The sequence below is a fragment of the Cygnus olor genome, chromosome 25 (genome assembly GCF_009769625.2).
Source record: "Cygnus olor isolate bCygOlo1 chromosome 25, bCygOlo1.pri.v2, whole genome shotgun sequence".
NCBI lineage: Eukaryota > Metazoa > Chordata > Aves > Anseriformes > Anatidae > Cygnus > Cygnus olor.
This window is the reverse complement of record NC_049193.1, coordinates 4217575-4236822: the sequence shown is the minus strand read 5'-3', so window position 1 is coordinate 4236822 and position 19248 is coordinate 4217575. Positions and strand designations below refer to the sequence as shown.

The following is a 19248-nucleotide window of genomic DNA, read 5'->3' as shown; positions in this document are numbered from 1 at the left end:
AAGTGGGCAAGAGGTGGTGAGGGGACGTCCCCAGGGCAGCTGACATAAACCAACCAAAGGGATGACCATATGATGTCACACTCAGCAATAAAAGATGGGAAAGGGGAAGGAGAGGGGGGGCTCTCATTATGAAAATGTCTGTCCTTCCAAACAACGGCTACATGTATTGAGGCCTGACTTCAGGAACATGGCCAAGCACAGCTTATTGATGGGAAGTAGAGAGTAATTTCTTTCCTCTCTCTCTGTACTTCCATGTGGCGTTTGCTTGTTTTTTGTTTGTTTGTTTGTTTTTCCCCTCTTCCTTTTCCATTTAATTAAATTATCCTTATCTCAACTCCTGAGATTTTTTTATTATTATTTTTTTCCAGCATACTTTCTTCTTCCCCTCTTCTTCTAAGGAAGGGGAGTGAGAGAGCAGTTGTGGTGGAGTTCAGATGCCTAGCAAGGTAAAGCCACCACAGCTTTGTCTGCTGAGCAGATTCATTACTTCTCCCAACAACAGCAACTATGGCTAGTGAAGACATAACATTTACAGAATATTTTCTCCTTTGATGGGATAAACCTAACAGCATTCTGCATCAACTCATCCAATGTGTGTCCTCACACCCTCCTATGGACCTGGCTTAGGAGGATAAAAGGCATGAAAAGCCCAAACCTTAGCCAGGGCTTGGACTTCTGACACAGGCTCCCTGAGGAATTGTCCTCAGGTCAATATCCTGCCCAATTGTGTTTTATTCCAGCAGACAGCTAAACGCCATATAGCTGTTCACTCACTCCTCCACCCCCTCAGTGGGATGGGGGAGCAAATTGAAAAGAAGTGTGAAAGAAGGTGTGGGTTGAGATGAGGGCAGTTTAATAAAAATAAAGAAAGAAAAAAAAGGAATGGAACAGAAAGGAAAGGAAAGAAATGGCAAGGCAAGGCAAGGCAAGGCAAGGCAAGACAAGGCAAGGCAAGGCAAGGCAAGGCAAAATGCAATAACAAAAAAAGAATAAACAAAACAAGTGATGAATAATGCAAACGTCGGTGTGTTATCACCATTAGTTTCATCAAAAATCCAAAACACAGCACCATACCAGCTACTAGGAAGAAAATTAACTCTATCCTAGCCAAACACTGAAGGGTACTCTGGGGTATCTTGGAATCCAAAACAACAAGGTGTCACAGAATTAGATTTACACAACTTCCCCTTCTATAGTAGAGAAGAGTTTTGATTGGGCAGGGCCAGCTTAATTGGCAGATCCCCTAGTGTTGACTAACCAGATGGTTTCAGCTATATGTGTATCCTAATGCCCCAGATCCGACTGCTCTCAGTGTAGTCTTTAACAGTCCATTGTATTGTTCTATTATTGCAGAGGTTGGTGCATAGAATCATAGGGTCACAGAATCATTAAGGTCGGAAAAGACCTTCCAGATCATCTCATCCAACCATCACCCTACTACCAATGTCACCCACTAAACCATGCCCCTAAGTACCAGGTCCAGCCTTTCCTTGAGCACCCCCAAGGACAGTGATGCCACCACTTCCCTGGACAACACGTTCCAATGCCTGACCACTCTTTCTGAGAAGAAATGTCTCCTAATTTCTGACCTAAACCTCCCCTGGCTCAACTTGAGGCCATTCCCTGTAGTCCTATCACTAGTTACCTATGAGAAGAGGCCGACCCCCAGCTCCCCACAAGTTCCTTTCAGGAGCTGTAGAGAGCAATAAGGTCTCCCCCTGAGCCTCCTGTTCTCCAGATTAAACAACCCCAGTTCCCTCAGCCGCTCTGCATGGGACTTGTGCTCCAGACCCTTTACATCAGTTTAGTAGCCCTTCTTTGAACACGTTCCAGGGCTTCAATGTCCTTTCTGTACTATGGGGCCCAAAACTGATCACAGTACTCAAGGTGCGGCGTCATCAGAGCAAAGTACAGGGGAACAATCACCTCCCTGGTCCTGCTGGCTACACTATTCCTGATACAAGCCAGGATGCTGTTGGCCTTCTTGGCCACCTGGGCACACTGCTGGCTCGTGTTCAGGTGAGCATTGACCAACACCCCTTTTCCACTGCACAGCTTTTAAGCCACTCTCCCCCAAGCCTGTAGCGTTGCTTGGGGTTGTTGTGGCCAAAGTGCAGGACCTGTCACTAAGCCATGCTGAACCTCATCCCATTGGCCTCTGCCTATCGACCCATCCTGTCCAGGTCCCTCTGTAGAGCCTTCCTACCCTCTGGCAGAATGATACTTCCCCCTCAACTTGTTGTCATCTGCAGACTTACTGAGGATGCACTCAATTCCCTCATCCAAATCATCAATAAAGATATTAAAGAGAATGGGCCCCAATACGGACCCCTGGGGAACACCACTCATGAGAGGGTGGGACATACTACTCAAGGGCATGCTCTTTGGCCTAGGCGTCTGTAAGGCTGATTCAGAAATCAGTCCTGTTGTCTGATTAACTTCTTTCTGGGATTCCATGTTGTCATAGGACTTGCGTTTCAGGGTCCAGGATAGTGGTCCAGGCAGTGGCATGGGGGTATTGGGATTTTCCAGCCATCTGGTCAGTGGTTGCTTCCAGCATTGTAAGGTCACAGCTCTTGCCTTGGTGGGTTTGTTGAACTGTGATATAATCAATCTGCCAGGTCTCCACACACTTATATTTCAGCCATTGTCCTCTATACCAGAAAGGTTTTAACTGTTTGTCTTGCTTGATTGTGGTGCATGTTTTGCATTCATGGATCACCCATGCAATGGTGTCCAAGATCAAGCCCACCTCTTGATCACAAGTCCATTTGTATGTTGCATCTCTTCCTTGATGTTCTCAGGTGTCATGGACCCACTGAGCTATAAATAACTCACCCTTATGTTGCCACTCCAGATCCACCTGAGCTTCTTCAATCTTAGCAGCCTGATTCACCTGCTGGTTGTTTTGGTGTTCTTCAGTGACACTACTCTTGGGTATACTAGCATTTAGATGGCATACTTCTGCAACCAGCTTTTCTACCTGGGCAGCAATGTTTTGCCACAATGTGGCAGCCCAGATGGGTTTGCCTCAGCACTGACAGTTGCTCTACTTCCATTGCTGTAACCATCCCCAAAGGGCATTTGCCACCATACATGAGTATCACAGAATTAAATTTATGCAACTCTAATGTAGCAGCAATTAAGGATTTATTCTATACCTTTATAGCAGATAACAAAACTATATGATTTTAACAGCACTTAATCAGTATCTAAGTATTAGTCAATTAACAGAATGATCTAAAGAAATATGCTACAACTGAAACAGCAATTTATTTAAAGATTCATGAATGGCAAGGTTCACCCAAGACCAGGGGTAAGGGGAATGGAAGTCATGTGCTTCCAAAATACCTGCTAGTGTGAAGTATTCACACTACTCCTTTGTTGGCAGATGAGCTTGTTCGTCAAAGAGTCAGCCCTGAGATGTACATCCCCTCAGGGATACCCTGACAAGCAGCCCAGATCAAGGGTGCAACCTGCTGCGGACCCTGGGAGCTCAAAGAGTTCTTGTTTGGGATCACTGTTTATAGGATTGCATGGCCATTGTCTTTTAGTCACTAATTTTCCAGGATTCAGATCTTTGCCAATATAATAAGGAATCAGGTTGCGCAGTCTCCCTCTCCTTAGCACTTGTGTCAAATAGTCACACCACAGGGCACAGATAAAATCAAAGGGCAGATTGTATGGGACTTTGAGCAACCTGGTCTAGTGGAATGTGTCTCTGCCTGTTGCAGGGGGTTGGAATTAGATGATCTTTATGGTCCCTTCTAACCCAAACCATTCTATGATTCCGTAATTCTATGTTTCTTTTTGACTACAGGGACAACTGAGCATCAATGGCTGGCTCTCTGATTTAGCCACAATGTCTGTATCCAGAGTCGGATTACCTACAGAGCCTGTTTTGGAGGTGGGATGAGATCCAGAGACCTTCTCTTCCCCTTGAGGGTGCTGAATAGTGTTGACTAGTGTTGGGGTGGTTCCTGCTGACTGGAAGGTAGTCAATGTTACACCCATTTACAGAAAGGGCATGAGAGAAGACCTAGAAAACTACAGACTTGTCAGTCCAACCTCAGTACCTAGAAAATAAATTGAGAAGATTCTGATGGGGTATACGGAAAGGCAGTTAATGAACAAAGCAATTACCAGGCATAGTCAACATGGATTTATGAAGGGAAAGTCCTGCCTTAATAACTCAATCTCCTTGTATGATAAGGTCACTCTCTGTGTGAGTGAAGGGAAGAAAATGGATATAATATTTCTGGGTTTTAGTAAGGCCTTAAATACCATTCCTCACAGGATCCTTCTGGACAAGTTGTCCAAATGTGAGTGGAAGAGGTCCAGGCTACACTGGATAATGAACTGGCTCATCAGTAGATGACCATTCACTATGACCTCAAAGGGTCATAGTGAATGGGGGCTACATCTGGCTGGTGGGCAGTCATTAACAGTGTTCCTCAGGGCTCAATTCTAGGGTCTGTCCTGTTCAACATTGTTATCAATGATCAGAATGCAGGAGTTGAATGCATCCTTAGCAAGTTTGCTGAGAGATCTATTCTATTATCTTTGTCTTCCAAATGGGGGTGGGGGGTGGGGAGCAGAGAATAAAAATGCCTACGAATATACCCAGTAGACTTGTCTTACACTGTCTGTAGTTGCAGAGGTCACAACATGAGATCAGATGTAGGGCACTACTATGTTACAGAGCCTACTGCTATTGAGATAGTGACTGTCACCATCTGAAAAGTTAGTTCCTTCAGACTACTCAGTGACACATCCCTCTGGGGTGGTGGGGGGGGTGGGGGCAGGGGGGAAGGAGGGAGCAAATAAGAAGCCCTGCAATGGCAAAGGGGACCTGCCTACTCTCTCTCATCATGCAGATATGGCAACAAAATGTCTAAGATACTATTCCCTTTTCCTTTCTCTTTGTCAGGCAGGAACCAAACTATTTCATATTTAATTATTCTGTTTTGACAGTTCTCAGGTTCTCTCACTCCCGCTTGGACTCCTGAATCTCTGTAGTACTCACAGAGAGCAATACAGACTTGTTACTGTCCTTCGAAGGGCTTCTTTGACCTCCTTGTTCCTCAAGCTGTAAATTATAGGGTTCAGCATGGGTATTGCCAGTGTATAAAACACAGAGATGATCTTGTCATACTCCATAGAGTATTTTGAACTGGGTCGTAAGTACATGAAGGAGCCTGTCCCATAGAAGATGGCAACAACAGTCAGATGGGAAGCACATGTGGAGAAGGCTTTGCATCTGCCTTTGGCAGATTTCAACTTGTAGATTGTAACCCCAATGCAGATATAGGAGATGAGAATAAGGAGGATCGTTGAGATGATAAGCACAGTAGCACAGGTGAAATGGACCAGGTCAGTGATGTAAGTATCAGAGCAGGAGAGCTTCAGGATGGGGGGCACATCACAGAAGAAATGATCGATGGTGGAATTGCAGAAGGACAGGTGGAATATAAATAAAGTCTGAATGGTTGCATTCACACAACTCATGAAGTAGGACCCACACACAAGGACGATACAGAACCTCCTAGACATAATGACAGGGTAGAGCAAGGGGTTGCAGATGGCTATAAATCGGTCATATGCCATCACCGCCAGGAGGTAGCACTCACCTGTCACTGCGATGCAGAACAGGAAGAGCTGAGCTGTGCATGTTGTGTATGACATGACTTTTGTCTCAGCCACAAGGGTCATGAGTGTGCTGGGTATAATGATGGTGGAGTAGCTGACATCTAAGAAAGAAAGGTTGCTGATGAAGAAGTACATGGGGGTGTGGAGCTTGGAGTTGATTTGGATGAGCACGATCAGCCCCAGATTTCCCACTAGGGTCAACAGATAGATAAGTAGAAACACTGTGAAGAGAAGGACCTGTAACTTCAGGTTGTCAGTGAATCCCAATAAGATAAACTTAGTCACCACGGTGTGATTCCCTTCTGCCATCTATCATTGGTAGGAAAAAACAGAGTTATGTTGAAAAAAAAAAAAAAAAGGCAAATGCCCATCAATACATCAAACTGGCTAGAGTCAGGCTGATGTAGGATAAAGATATAATTTTGCCAATCATCCTATTTACGTTTTTTAAGTTCAGAACTCAAATTATCTCATTGTCATTTCCTGCATTTCAAAGCCTTGTATTATTTCTGTGTACTCTGAATGAGCACAAGTTAACAAATCACACTTACTACTGCAGATCTCACTACCCCTTCCTCCCCAAATGCTTAGTTTAATGTGTAAATGAGTAATCTGCACAGCTAACATTAACCCCATAATATTTGTTTCACCTCACATAATTTAGATGTCTACTCAAACATGATTTGCAGGACACTCTTGAAATGCTCATTTTTCCCATCTGGATAATTAACTTTGTACATAACGATGTACAAAGTTATATATAAATAACTTTTATAATATATATAATATAATACATAATATATAATATAAAGTCAAACACATGCTAAGCTAGGAAAATCTATCAAAGAAAAGAAATGGGGTCAGACATATGTACCTTATGACTATTTCAAAATTGTATTTCAGGTCAACTATGGTAAGCAGAAAGCCAAAGCTAGGGATTTGGAATAGCTCACCTATAAATATTAATGGCATTTCAGCTTGAAAGGGAGCAGAACTTCTGCTCTTCTATTATTTTCAAAAAATCAAGAATAACATGAGAATTATAATCAGTTGACTTCTTGAGTACATTCTGTTTCTGAAGGCTAGAAATAAGCCTTATATGCTCAGAAATAAAAAATTTTGAAGAGACCTTGGAAGAACTGATCTTGTCCATTTCACTTTTCCAAGGAAGAATGAACTCTGTTGATGTAACTTATGAAAATATTTGTCTGATTTGTTCTTTAAACTCTCCAATAGATTGCCCATGTTCCCTACTAACTTTGCTTCTTTATAGAATCATATCATAGAACGGCTTGGCTTGGAAGAGATCTTAAAGATCATCCAGTTCCCATTCCCTTGCCATGGCAGGAATGCCACCCACTAGATCAGGTTGCCCAGAGTTGCCCATCCAACCTGGTCTTGAACACCTCCATCCACAACCTCTCTGGGTAACTTGTTCCAGCGTCTCATCACCCTCTGGGTGGGGCTATTCCTCCTAACATCTAATCTAAATCTCCCCTCTTCTGGTTCAAAACCATTTCCCTTTGTCCTCTCATTGTCTGCCTGAGCAAAGAGTTCTCTCCATCTTTTTATAAGCCCCATTGAAGTACTGAAAAGCTGCAATAAGGTTATCCCACAGTCTTCTCTTCTTCAGGCTGAACATCCTCTGCTTTCTCAGCCTTTCTTTGCAAAAAGTTTATGATAGTTAGTATTCTCCATGAGATTAACCTAAATTTTCCCATTGCAATTAAAGAAAATGATTTGCTCTATCTTGCCCCCTGCCCCCAAATTATGTCTTGAATTAAAGAGTGTGCTCTCATGGCAGGCATGTCAAAGAGAAACTCATCAAAATGAGAAAGATACTGCTAAGAAATCTAGTAAACTCAGCTCCCACAATTTGAATAAATAAATAAATAAATAAAAACAGAGATTATTTTCAAGAATACCCATATTGTTATGCTACAAGGGGAATCAACCCACCAAAAATAAAATAAAATAAAAAAGTATAAAATATGTTTAGGCATTTGTGTTCATCACAAAACTCTTATTTCCAAGCCTGTTCTTACTTTACCATACACACTTTAGCATGCTTGGGCGTACTGGTGTTTCTTCTCATGTCAGCGGACTGTCCTGTAAAAGAAAAAGGAAAGAGGTTAACATTCAGCTAATGCAGATTTGAATGCAAGATTCACAGTTTTTATTGGCTCCTGACACTATGGGATTTATATTCTCTCAAACTAGAATGGAAATTATACTGTATCTGTAAAAATACAGAGAGAAAGTGTACCTGCAGGAGAGGAAAATCTCTTGTTCCTTATCAAAAAGGAGGTATTTTAGCAGCTTACGTGCACATTCATATACTTGTGCTCTGTTTGGTTGTTGAATTTCTGGTTGGCCACAGAGTCTCTGAATCCAAGACAAGGTAGACAAGGCACAACGGGACCATTAAAATGTTCTTTGGGCTCCCCGTGGAGCCACCTTTCCTGCAATTAGACATATGCACTTTATTCACCTCAGTTTTAAGGAAAATAATTTTCTTTTTCCTTTTTTTTTTTTTTTTCAGAATCACAGAATGTTGGGGATTGGAAGGGACCTTGAAAGATCATCTAGTCCAATCCCCCTACTGGAGCAGGAACACCTAGATCAGGTCACAAAGGAATGCATCCAGGCGGGTTTTGAATGGCTCCAGAGAAGGAGACTCCACAACCCACCCTGGGCAGCCTGTTCCTGTGTTCTGTCACCCTCACAACGAAAAAGTTTCTTCTCATATTTTAAGCTTCCTATATTCCAGCTTGCACCCATTGCCCCTTGTCCTATCATTAGATGTCACTGAGAAGAACCTGACTCTGTCCTCCAGACACTCACCCTTTTTATATTTATAAACATTAATAAGGGCACCCCTCAGTCTCCTCCAAGCTAAAGAGACCCAGCTCCCTCGGCCTTTCCTCATAAGGGAGATGCTCCACTCCCTTAATCATCCAGCTCTGTGCTGGACTCTCTCAAGCAGTTCCCTTGTCCTTTCCTGTCCTTCTTGATTTCCTTTCCCATATGATTCCTCACTGGGTCTCGCTGAGTTGGAGTTAACTTTCCCTATAGCAGCCCATATAGTGCTGTGCTCTTCACTTGGAGCTAGAACAGCCCTCATATCACACCAATGTTTTGTCTGTTGTGGAGCAATGTTGGCACAGCAAGAAGACTCTCTCTGACTCCCCCGAAAGCCAGTAGGCTAGGGGCGGGCAAAGGAGAAGAGGGGACATCACCAGGGCAACTGACCTAAACTGACCAAAGAGATATTACTATATACTCTACTATACTGTACTGTACTCTACTCTACTCTACTTTACTCTACATGATATACATACTATATACTATATATTATATACTATATACTATACTATACATGATATACATACTATATCATGACACACTCAGCAATAAAAGGTGGGAAAAGGGAAAGGGGAAAGGTAGGGGGAAGAGGGGAAGTCAGTTTGTAGATGATATCAGGTATGGTACATCCTTCTTTCCCTGTGGGGTAATTAAAGAACCTTTTGAGTTTTTCTAGCATGTATGTATAACCAAAATACTCCTATTGCTAGGTCTCAAGAATGCTTTTTTGCTTTTTTTTTTTTTTTCCTAAGATTAAACAATTATTTAAGAATGCCATGCTGGAATCTGCCCCAAAACAGGGTGGTGGTGGGCAGCAAAGTGTGTGGGAGGATATGGCTAGGTACCTGTCATGGTTGTCTCTTCTGATGATTTTGAATTTCACCCCTGAACAAATGCGAAATCCTGGAAAACTGATAGAATGCTTGAAAGACATGTGCCCTGATCCTGGAAATGCCAGAGAACTCCAGCTTGCTGCACTGTGCTGGGGCCTAGCCTATGCCTATCAAACGGTAATAGGACAATAGGTAAGAGGAAAGGGACAACCAGATTTACTGGACTGAGTAGATCTGAACACAGTACTGCAGGTGGGGTCTCATGAGAACAGAGTAGAGGCAGAGAATCACCCACCACCCACCTTCTGGCCATTCTTCTTTTGATGCAGCCCAGGATATGGTTGGCTTTTTGTGCTACAAGTGCACATTCCCAGCTCACGTCAAGCTTCTTGTCAGCCAGCACCCTTAGGTCCTTCTCATCAGGGCTGCTTTCAATCCATTCTCCACCCAACCTGTATTTGTGCTTAGGATTGCTCTGGCCAAGATGCAGGACCTTGCACTTGGCCTTGTTGAACCTCATGAGGTTTGCACGGGCCCACCTCTCAAGCTTGCCCAGGTCCCTCTGGATGGCATCCCTTCCCTCTACCGTGTTGACCGCACCGCATAGCTTGGTCTTGTCAGCAGACTTGCTGAGGGTGCACTCAATCTCACTGTCGATGTCACCAATAACGATGTTAAATAGTGCCAGTCCTAATACTGACCCCTGAGGAACACCACTCATTACTGACCTCCTCTTGGACATTGAGACATTGACCACAACTCTTTGAGTGTGACCATCCAGCCAATTCCTTACCCACCGAGTGATCCATCCATCAAAACCGTGTCTCTCCAATTTAGAGACTAGTCTGTCATGGAGGACAGTGTCAAATGCTGTGCACAAGTCCAGGTAGATGATGTCAATTGCTCTCTCCCTATCCACCAATGCTGTAACCCATCAGAGAAGGCCACCAGATTTGTCAGGCACGATCTGCCCTTAGTGAAGCCATGTTGGCTGTCACCAATCACCTCCTTAATTTCAATATACCTTAGCATAGTTTCCAGTAGGAGCTACTTTATGATCTTGCTGAGCACAGAGGTGAGACTGACTGACCTGTAGTTCTCTGGGTGACAGGACCTAAAGCACAGGGAAAAAACAAACAAACAAACAAACAAAAAACACCTACCAGGAAAATAGAAACAGAACTTTATCATTACACATACATATTGATCACTGGTATGTTAAATATCAAGTACATTTCCTTTCATGTCTTTTTGAGACAGTCTCCGTTTAAAGCCAATGTTACCCTCAAGGAATAATGGCTGATATCCAAGGATTAGATACGTCAGGGCATATGATCAAAGTGTGTAACAGCAATCTCAATTTATTTGAGAAGGATGGCATAAATATCCTCAAGAATCCTAGTTATCACCTTTCCCTCTTCTGAAAAAGAAGACTAATAATAAGGTCCCCTATTGACCCACTTTTACGCTAGGTTGTTGATTTGGAAACAAGAAGGTGACGCAAAGGAACAGTGCAGCTCTAACTCAAATCTCAACACTTCAGCTATGGCCTGAGGAAGGTCCCTGCTCATCAATAACTTTCCTTTTTAAACCTCTAAGGAAAAGCAGCAGCCCTCCTTATTATCCCTATGATTGTGATAGACCTGAATAAGCTCAGCCACAGAAAGACCTATCACAAGTTTTCTTGGAGCACCTTTCTGACAGTACATAGATGAATTAATTTGCACAAATGATGTGTTAGCTGGGTTTTGTATACCTCACTCAAATACCATATTGAGAATGGAAGCTGTCAGGTATACGTATGTAGTGACACTGGGGTAATAAATGTACCACTGGTACCTCTCTACTCACAAACCCCCATGAATTCACTTTTGTGGCATATCCATGTGGTAAATGGGTGTCAATAATGCACAATTTGTATATGAAGAGAGAAAAGACACAACCTTGTCCATTATACTGGTGAGTCTTGGCTTCTGAATCCTGTTCAATAGTCACAGGTCACTCAGTTCTTTCCCCTCAGCAATCTGCCTCACCAACCAGCTATTCCCCAACCTGGGCAGCAGGAAAATGCTGTTTTGTGTCTCCATCTCTGTATCCATGCCTCTTCATGTGCAGAGGGAAAGCAATGTGGGGATGACCAAAGTGTGTGTGTGTGTTAAGACCATTTTGGGGTATGTGAAAAGCTTGGGGGACAATGTGAGAATGTGGTACTGAACATATGGGAAGTGCTGTTACCAGCTCCTGAGTACTCTGTAACACTGACAACATCCTTTTGATAAATCCTCCTGGAAAGAGCATATAACTGGAGGGGTGTGGGGGGAAGCAACTAATACACCAACTTAAACAAAGTCTAAAAAATCTGTGAATGAGATTGTTCTTTTTCATAAAATCAGCCTAACAAAAGTCACTCAAAAGAAATGCCTGTTTTCAAAGGTAGGATTTCACAGTCAAGCTTGAACAATGCAAAGGGACAATAACAAAAAACCTACACAGCAAGTCTCCAAGAGTTGGCTTGTTATTGCTGCTCCAGATGCCCTTCTCTGACCACTTTAGGTGGTCTCATGGCCATGTCTCAGATGCAAGTTGCTACTTAGATGTCATGACAGCATTCCACATCTATGCCAATTCTGAAACCCAGAGGCTGAAATGGATGGCCTGAGTGTCTATTCCCATTTCTCATTCTGCAAAAAAAAAATAACTTTCAAGAGCATCTGCAGGAACAACTCTCTTTCACAAGCTGAGGCAGAAAGATTTAAAGTATATCATACAAGAGAAACACAGCACTATCAGGAATAACAACATCCCAGAAGTATATGAAGACTTCTTTGTCAAAAATCACCAGTGAGGAGCTAAAAATTGTACTTTGGATGACTTTTGGGATAGTCACTGAAGGGTGATTGTCCTGGTTTCCTCTGGAAATTAATTTTCTCTAGTGGCTGGTTTGGTGCTGTGTTTTGGATTTAGGATGAGAATATTGCTGATAACATAATGAAGTTTTATTTGTTGCAGAGCAGTTCTTATACTCAGTCAAGGACTTTTTAGCTTCTCATACTGCCCTGCCAGCAAGGAGGCTGAGGGTGCACGAGAAACTGGGAGGGGACAGAACCAGGACAGCTGACTCGAACTGACCAAAAGAATATTCCATACCATATGATCTCATACTCAACAATAAAACTAGGTGGAGGTGGCTGAGGGGGCCTGACATTGCTCAGGGACTGGCTGGGCATTGTTCAGTTTGGTAAAAAACTGAAAACCAACCAAATCTTGTTTGTTTTTGTTTCTGTTGTTGTTTTGTTGTTTGTTTGTTGTTTTCTTTTGTTTCTTATTATTAAACTCTCCTTTCCTACATCCATGGGTTTTTGCAGTTTTAATTCCATGGGATGGAATTAACTTTCCATGCAGTGGCCCATATATTGTTGTGCTCTGCACTTGTAGCTAGAACAGCATTGGTATCACACCAGCGTTTTGTTTGTTGCTGAGCAAGGCTGGCACAGCAACAGGACTTCCTCCAAAACTCCCCAAGAGCCAGCAGGCTGGGGGTGGGCAAGAGGTGAGGAGGGGACATAGGCAGGGCAGCTGACATAAACCAGCCAAAGGGATATTCCATACCGTATGAGGTCACACTCAGCAAAAAAAGGTGGGAAAGGGTAAGGTGAGTGGGAGGGGGGAGGAGGGGCTCTGAAGATGTTGTAGTGGTTTTATTCAGGTGGGCAACCAAGCTCCACCACAACCACTTTCTCACTCCCCCTCCTCAAAGGGAAAGGGGGAGAAAATACAATGAAAAGGGCTCAAGGGTTGAGATAAGGACAGGAAGATCATTCAACAATTACCGTGATTGGCAAAACAGACTCAACGTAGGGAAATTAAAGAAATTTATTACCTATTATTAACAAGCTAGAGAAGTGAGAAATAAAAATAAATAAATACATTAATTAATTAAAAAAAAAAAAAAACACAACCCCCCCATCCACCCTCTTCCACCTCCTCCCCCTGAGTGGCACAGGGGAACAGGGGAATGGGGTTTGCGGTCAGTCTATAGTACTTGGTCTCCGCTGCTCCTTCTCAGTCCCTCTCTTCCCCTGCTCCAATGTGGGGTCCTTCCCACAGGATGCCATCCTTCACGAACTGATCCTGTGTGGGCTTCCCACAGGCAGCAGGTCTTAAACAACCATTCCAAATATGGGTCCGTACCACAGGGTCCATCCGTCAGGAGCACACTGCTCCAACCTGGGTCCCCCATGGGCAGCAGCTCTTGACAGATCACCTGCTCCTGCGTGGGCTCCTCTCCATGGGCCACAGGTCTGGCCCAGAATCTGCTCTAGCAGGGGTTCTCCACAGGCCACAGCCTCCTTCAGGTCAGAGCCACCTGCTCCACCGAGGGCTCCTCCACAGGCTGCAGGGTGGAAACCTGCTCCACCGTGATACACTATGGGCTGCAGGGGGACAGCCTGCTCCACCATGGTCCTTTCCACAGGCCACAGGGGAACTTCAGCTCCAGTGCCTGGAGCACCTCCTTCCCCTCCTTCTTCACTGACCTTGGTACTTGCAGGGCTGTTTCTCACTCCTCACTCTCCCAGATGCTGTTGCATGGCAGGTTTTTCCCTTTCTTGAATATGCTATCACAGAGACACAATCAACATCACTTACTGGCTCAGCTGTGGGCAGTGGCAGGTCCCTTTGGAGCTGGTTGAAACTGGCCCTTACCTAATATGTGGCAGGTTCAGGATTCTTCTCACAGAAGCCACCACTGCAGCCCTTCGCTACCAAAACCTTGTCATGTATACCCACTACAGACATCTGTCTTCCCAAATTACCTCTATGCGTATTGTGGCCCTGCTTTCCGGGTCATGACCAAACTTTTCTCATTGATGGGAAGTAGAGAGCAATTTTTTTTTTCTACTCTCTGTGCTTCAGCACGGCCTTTGCTTGCTTTTTTCCTCTTCCTTTTTCCTTTAATTAAATTATCCTTACCTCAACCTATGAGCCTAGCCTAGCCTTTTTTTTTTTTTCTTTCCAGCATAATTTCTTCTTCTCCTCTTCTTCTGAGGAGAGGGAGCAAGAAAGCGGTTTGGTGTTCAGCTGCCCTCTCAAGGTAAAACCACCACAGGGTGGTGTCAATGACAGCTGAAATACTGCAAAAAGGACTTGATACCTTAAAATTGGAAGGGAGAAGATTCCCCTCTTGTTACCTGCATCAGCAAATAACATAACTAGCACCTAATACCAGTTTTTTATTTGCTAATGTATGGATTCAAAATAGCAGAATGTTGTTCTCAGAAAAAGGAATTTACAGCTAGCAGAAAGGGGCCTACTTTGATGTTATTGCTTCCAGCAGCAGGTAAGGATAGTCTTCTCTTAGCAGGGTTACAGAGCAGATGAAGTTTATCTGAAAGTTTACATATGGGAGAACTCCGAGTAATGGTCTAGATGACATTTTGGATACTTTAGATAGTATTTATTTATTCACTAGTGTTTCGGTAGTGCTCAGGAACCCTAGGCCTGGGTCTGTGACAGTCAAAGAGAATAGAAAGGGGATCCTTTCTTGTTACAGTTTATATTGTTCTTCAAATCAGAAGATACACCTTCAGATCTTCCTAATTACAATAGGAGCTAAAAGACAGCTTGTCTTTCAGAGGGAGTTCTTGGGAAATTTTCAGAAGAACTATCATGAGCGATACTTGATCTCTGACACTTTTGAAAAGTTACTGTTCTACACCTCTCCCTTTTCATGTCCTGATTCTTTACTCCACAGTTTTTTTATGGCACTCTTCACTTCCTCATTTCTGAGTGTATAGATGAGTGGGTTCAGCATGGGTGTGATGACAGTGTAAAACACTGCCACACTCTTGTCCTCTGACAGATTGCTGGATGGGCGTATGTAGGAAAATGTGCATGGCCCAAAGAACAGAATCACTACAGTGATGTGGGACCCACAAGTAGAGAGGGCCTTGTGTCGCCCTTCGGATGTTTGTCTTTTCAAGGAAACGAGGATGACAATGTAGGACACGACCAGGATGAAGAAACAGCTCAGAGCTATCATTCCGCTGTTGGCAACAACAATGATGCCCACAGCATAGGTGTCAGTACAAGCCAGTTGTAGTAGGGGGTGGACATCACAGAAGAAGTGGTCAGTTTTGTTGGGGCCGCAAAAGGGTAGAAAAGAGGTTAGGAGCGTTTGCACCATGGAATGCACAAAGCCTCCCACCCATGAGCAGATCAACATCCGGTCACAAGCACGCCTGGTCATGAGAGTGGTGTAGTGGAGAGGTCTGCAGATAGCAGTATAACGATCATAGGCCATCACTGTGAGGATGAAGATCTCGGTGCAGCCAAAGAAATGTACCCCGAACAGCTGCGCTATGCAACCCACGAAGGAGATGGTTTTATTTTCAATGAGGAAGTCAGCAATCATTTTGGGAGCTGTGACAGAAGAGTAACAGATATCTACAAAGGATAGGTAGGAAAGGAAGAAATACATGGGCGATTTCAGATGTTGACTGCTCATTACAGTGACAACAATGAGCAGATTTCCTGACATGATAATCATATAGAAGAATAAAAACATAACAAAACATGTTTTCTGAATTACTTGATTTTCTGAGAGTCCAAGAAGAATGAATTCCTTCACGCTGCTTGCATTCTCCATGTTAATCATTTGATTGGCAATATACAATATACAGCCTATACACCTGGAAAGAAAAGGACATGTTATTCTTCACTTTTTTCATTATTAATAATGACTTCGTATCAGAATTATATACAGACTAAGAAATATATAGGATTAGTATTAAGCTTACAAACTGATTAATTTACATATTATTTTAGTAGATATTTAATTCTACACACATACAAATTCAGACATATCTGTGACTTCAGGATTTTGAAGAACTGGCTCTATGGCTGGTGAAAGGGAAATTCAGATTGTTACTGCTCAGCGATACTAATTTGTGACCAAGGAATGATCTGACGTGGAGGGCAAGAAGGCCTGACTACAGAAAAGGTTAAAAATTGGCTGGAAACAGGAACGTCAGGAAAAGAATGACTTCTTGCAAAGGAGTGAAGTTTCCCTTGCTGAAGAGATAAAAAAGAGATGCAGAGTTGTCTTAGAATGAGAAAACTCAAATGCCACCTTTGGGCAACAGAACTGGTGCTGGAAGATGAACCGCTCACTGGGCTAAGGGGACTAATGCAGATGCTCCCAGGACTGATGCTGGGGCAAGCATATATACGGGGAGATATTAGGAACATGTTTTCGTGGGTGATATTGATGGTAGGGGGGTGGTTGAACCAGATGATCTTGGAGATCTTTTCTAACCTTACTAATTCTATGATTCTATAGGGAATAGAGTTGTGCCGCATATTTGCAGACTCCTTGTAGTACCACTTATGATGGTAGGACTCTATCCAATGCATTGTTCACTAAATCTTTTTATAAATGAGCCAAAATGTGTGTTTAATTTACCTCAAGGGGTACAATAAAAATTTCCCAACACTGGTGTTCTTCCATGGACTAAGGATAACACCAGAGTGCTACAGGGCAGATCATGCAACATGTTTACACTCAGTGTAGACAAAGTCCAAGATAACAAAGATAGAAAAATACCCAGAAATATGCTTTTGGATGTTGATTTATTTTATAAGTAATAATGATCTCTGCATTATTTATTGGGGGAATGAAACCACACAGAGGAAAAAAAAAAAAAAAACTATTGTGTATATATATTTTGAAATATAAATTTATAATTTAACGGGCTGAAAAATGAGTTCTGGGGAAGTTGCATATCATGGAGAAAAAAGCAAAGAAATTCACTGATAACTTAATTTAGTGTTTAGCATTGCTTTACATCTCATCACTGTTTCAGAGGGAAGAAAAACAAAATAATCTTGTGATAGCTTCTGCCCCAGCACAGTTCACATTTCACATAGCACTGATTTTTGATATGCTTTGGGGAGTGTTCTCAAGGGTTAACTTCCACTTAGTGAAACTGATCTAGCAGGTGGTCAGTCTAAGTCTCACTAAAGGCACAATGGCCAAAATACTGTTCTTTACAGAACATTTGCCACGAGAAACTTAAGTAAATTTATATTACTATGGTAAAGTTAACATTAGAGAATGGTAAAGTTAACATTAGAGAATGGTAAAGTTAACTTTAGAGGATACTCATTTTTTTCCCCTGAAAATAGTTCAAATGCATCCACAGTGCCATACCCTTTTTTATACTATGGCTGAACTCCTTACTCCTAAGCATTTTACATCTGTACAGTTGCTCTTTCCAGATGTGGTCCTATTCCAGCATGGACATCAGGCTTCTTTGGCTCTGCCCATTCCTGCTATGGCTATCAGAGCAGTACATGTCACTGGCAAATAAGTAATCTCATCTTAAAAAGATATGTAGTCCTTAACATTTCAATCTTTCAAACCCTGACGATCGGTGTCCCATTTTTCAAAGAAGTCTGGGAACAACTAGATTAAACTCCCCACAGAAATTAACTAAAAATAGGCACTCTTAGAAAAGAATCACCAGATGCTTAGGTTCATTCTAGTATCAAAATATTCCCTGTCAATTGGTGTTAAAAATCACTATTGCAAGTTCTGCTCAGTGAAATTGCAATCAGTTCCCCTAGTTTGTGTCAGTCATCTCTGAGCAGACTTGTAGAATGAATCAGTCAGTTTAAATTATCTGGTCACAATTTAAAACTACTTGAAATTTTCTGGTCACAATTTAAACTTACATCACAAACTCTGCTGCAGGCAAAAACTGATCAGTCATACAACAGAAACAGAAATGGAGAAAGCCCATGATTACTCTCAAACCCACAAAGTGAAGTCTAGCGAGGAAGTGGAGAAAGTTAGTGACTTTTCCTGTGCTTGCATTATGTAAAAGATATTCTTCTTCTGATATCTCTCCAAGAAAAAAAAGGATCAATAAGAACAACAGGATATCAATTTCTACCTGTTAATAGAAACCTTTGATCCTTTCCATCCCTCCTTTCATTTAGCAATAGCCCAGATTTCTCCAGAAAATAACATAAAGAGATTAAATAACCACACCGTTATGGCAGTACAGTTACCCAGTGGAAAATAAATATCTGGGCTCAATCCAGGCAATAGCAGAACTGGAAGCAAACAGCATTAGTCCTTGTGTCATGTTTAGGTAATCAGCTGTTCAGAAAGGAATGACCAAGAGATAAATGATCAAAGAAAACTGAATTCTTGAACAACGGCAGATAGGAAATTCCTAAGCTAAAAAGAAGGTGTATGTTTTTTTGAAAGGATAGTGAAGATACAACCTGTTAACAATACAGATTTACTGCATATCCCTCTTGGTAAGGTCCCTGCCACAACCACCAAATTCCTTTTACAAAATATATATCTGACTGAGGGAAGGGAAGGGAAGAGAAGGGAAGGGAAGGGAAGGGAAGGGAAGGGAAGGGAAGGGAAGGGAAGGGAAGGGAAGGGAAGGGAAGGGAAGGGAAGGGAAGGGAAGGGAAGGGAAGGGAAGGGAAGGGAAGGGAAGGGAAGGGAAGGGAAGGGAAGGGAAGGGAAGGGAAGGGAAGGGAAGGGAAGGGAAGGGAGGGAAGGGAAGGGGAGGGGAGGGGAGGGGAGCGGAGGGCAGGTCAGCAGAGTGGAGGGGAGGAGAGGGGAGGGGAGGGGATGGGAGGGGAGGGGAGGGCAGGGCAGGGCAGGGCAGGGGAAGGGAAGGGAAGGGAAGGGAAGGGAAGGGAAGGGAAGGGAAGGGAAGGGAAGGGAAGGGAAGGGAAGGGAAGGGAAGGGAAGGGAAGGGAAGGGAAGGGAAGGGAAGGGAAGGGAAGGGAAGGGAAGGGAAGGGAAGGGAAGGGAAGGGAAGGGAAGGGAAGGGAAGGGAAGGGAAGGGAAGGGAAGGGGAAAAAAAAACAAACA

The 19248-nt window shown here is 43.1% G+C and overlaps 2 protein-coding genes across 2 annotated transcripts; both read right to left on the bottom strand.

Moving 5' to 3' along the window:
• Positions 1 to 4988: 4988 nt before the first annotated feature.
• Positions 4989 to 10156, bottom strand: LOC121059865 (olfactory receptor 1020-like). The gene is made up of 2 exons (XM_040537040.1): positions 10141 to 10156; positions 4989 to 5951 (listed from the first exon to the last, which is right to left on the bottom strand). Exons 1-2 carry the CDS (start codon positions 10154 to 10156, stop codon positions 5023 to 5025), a joined length of 945 nt encoding a protein of 314 aa, XP_040392974.1. The 3' UTR covers positions 4989 to 5022.
• Positions 10157 to 14209: 4053 nt separating this feature from the next.
• On the bottom strand, positions 14210 to 15993 carry LOC121059866 (olfactory receptor 4S2-like). The gene is made up of 2 exons (XM_040537041.1): positions 15098 to 15993; positions 14210 to 14243 (listed from the first exon to the last, which is right to left on the bottom strand). The coding sequence occupies exons 1-2, from the start codon at positions 15991 to 15993 to the stop codon at positions 14210 to 14212; spliced, it is 930 nt and encodes a 309-aa protein (XP_040392975.1).
• Between the last annotated feature and the right edge of the window lie 3255 nt (positions 15994 to 19248).

What these genes read in the sequence shown, in the direction of transcription:
- LOC121059866 (XM_040537041.1), bottom strand. Translation starts at nt 15,993, where the DNA reads ATGGAGAATGCAAGCAGCGTGAAGGAATTCATTCTTCTTGGACTCTCA. An exon ending in AAGAGTGCCATAAAAAAACT is followed by an intron (nt 14,244 to 15,097) that starts GTGGAGTAAAGA and finishes CACAGAGAGTAG; the next exon opens with AAAAAAAAAATTGCTCTCTA.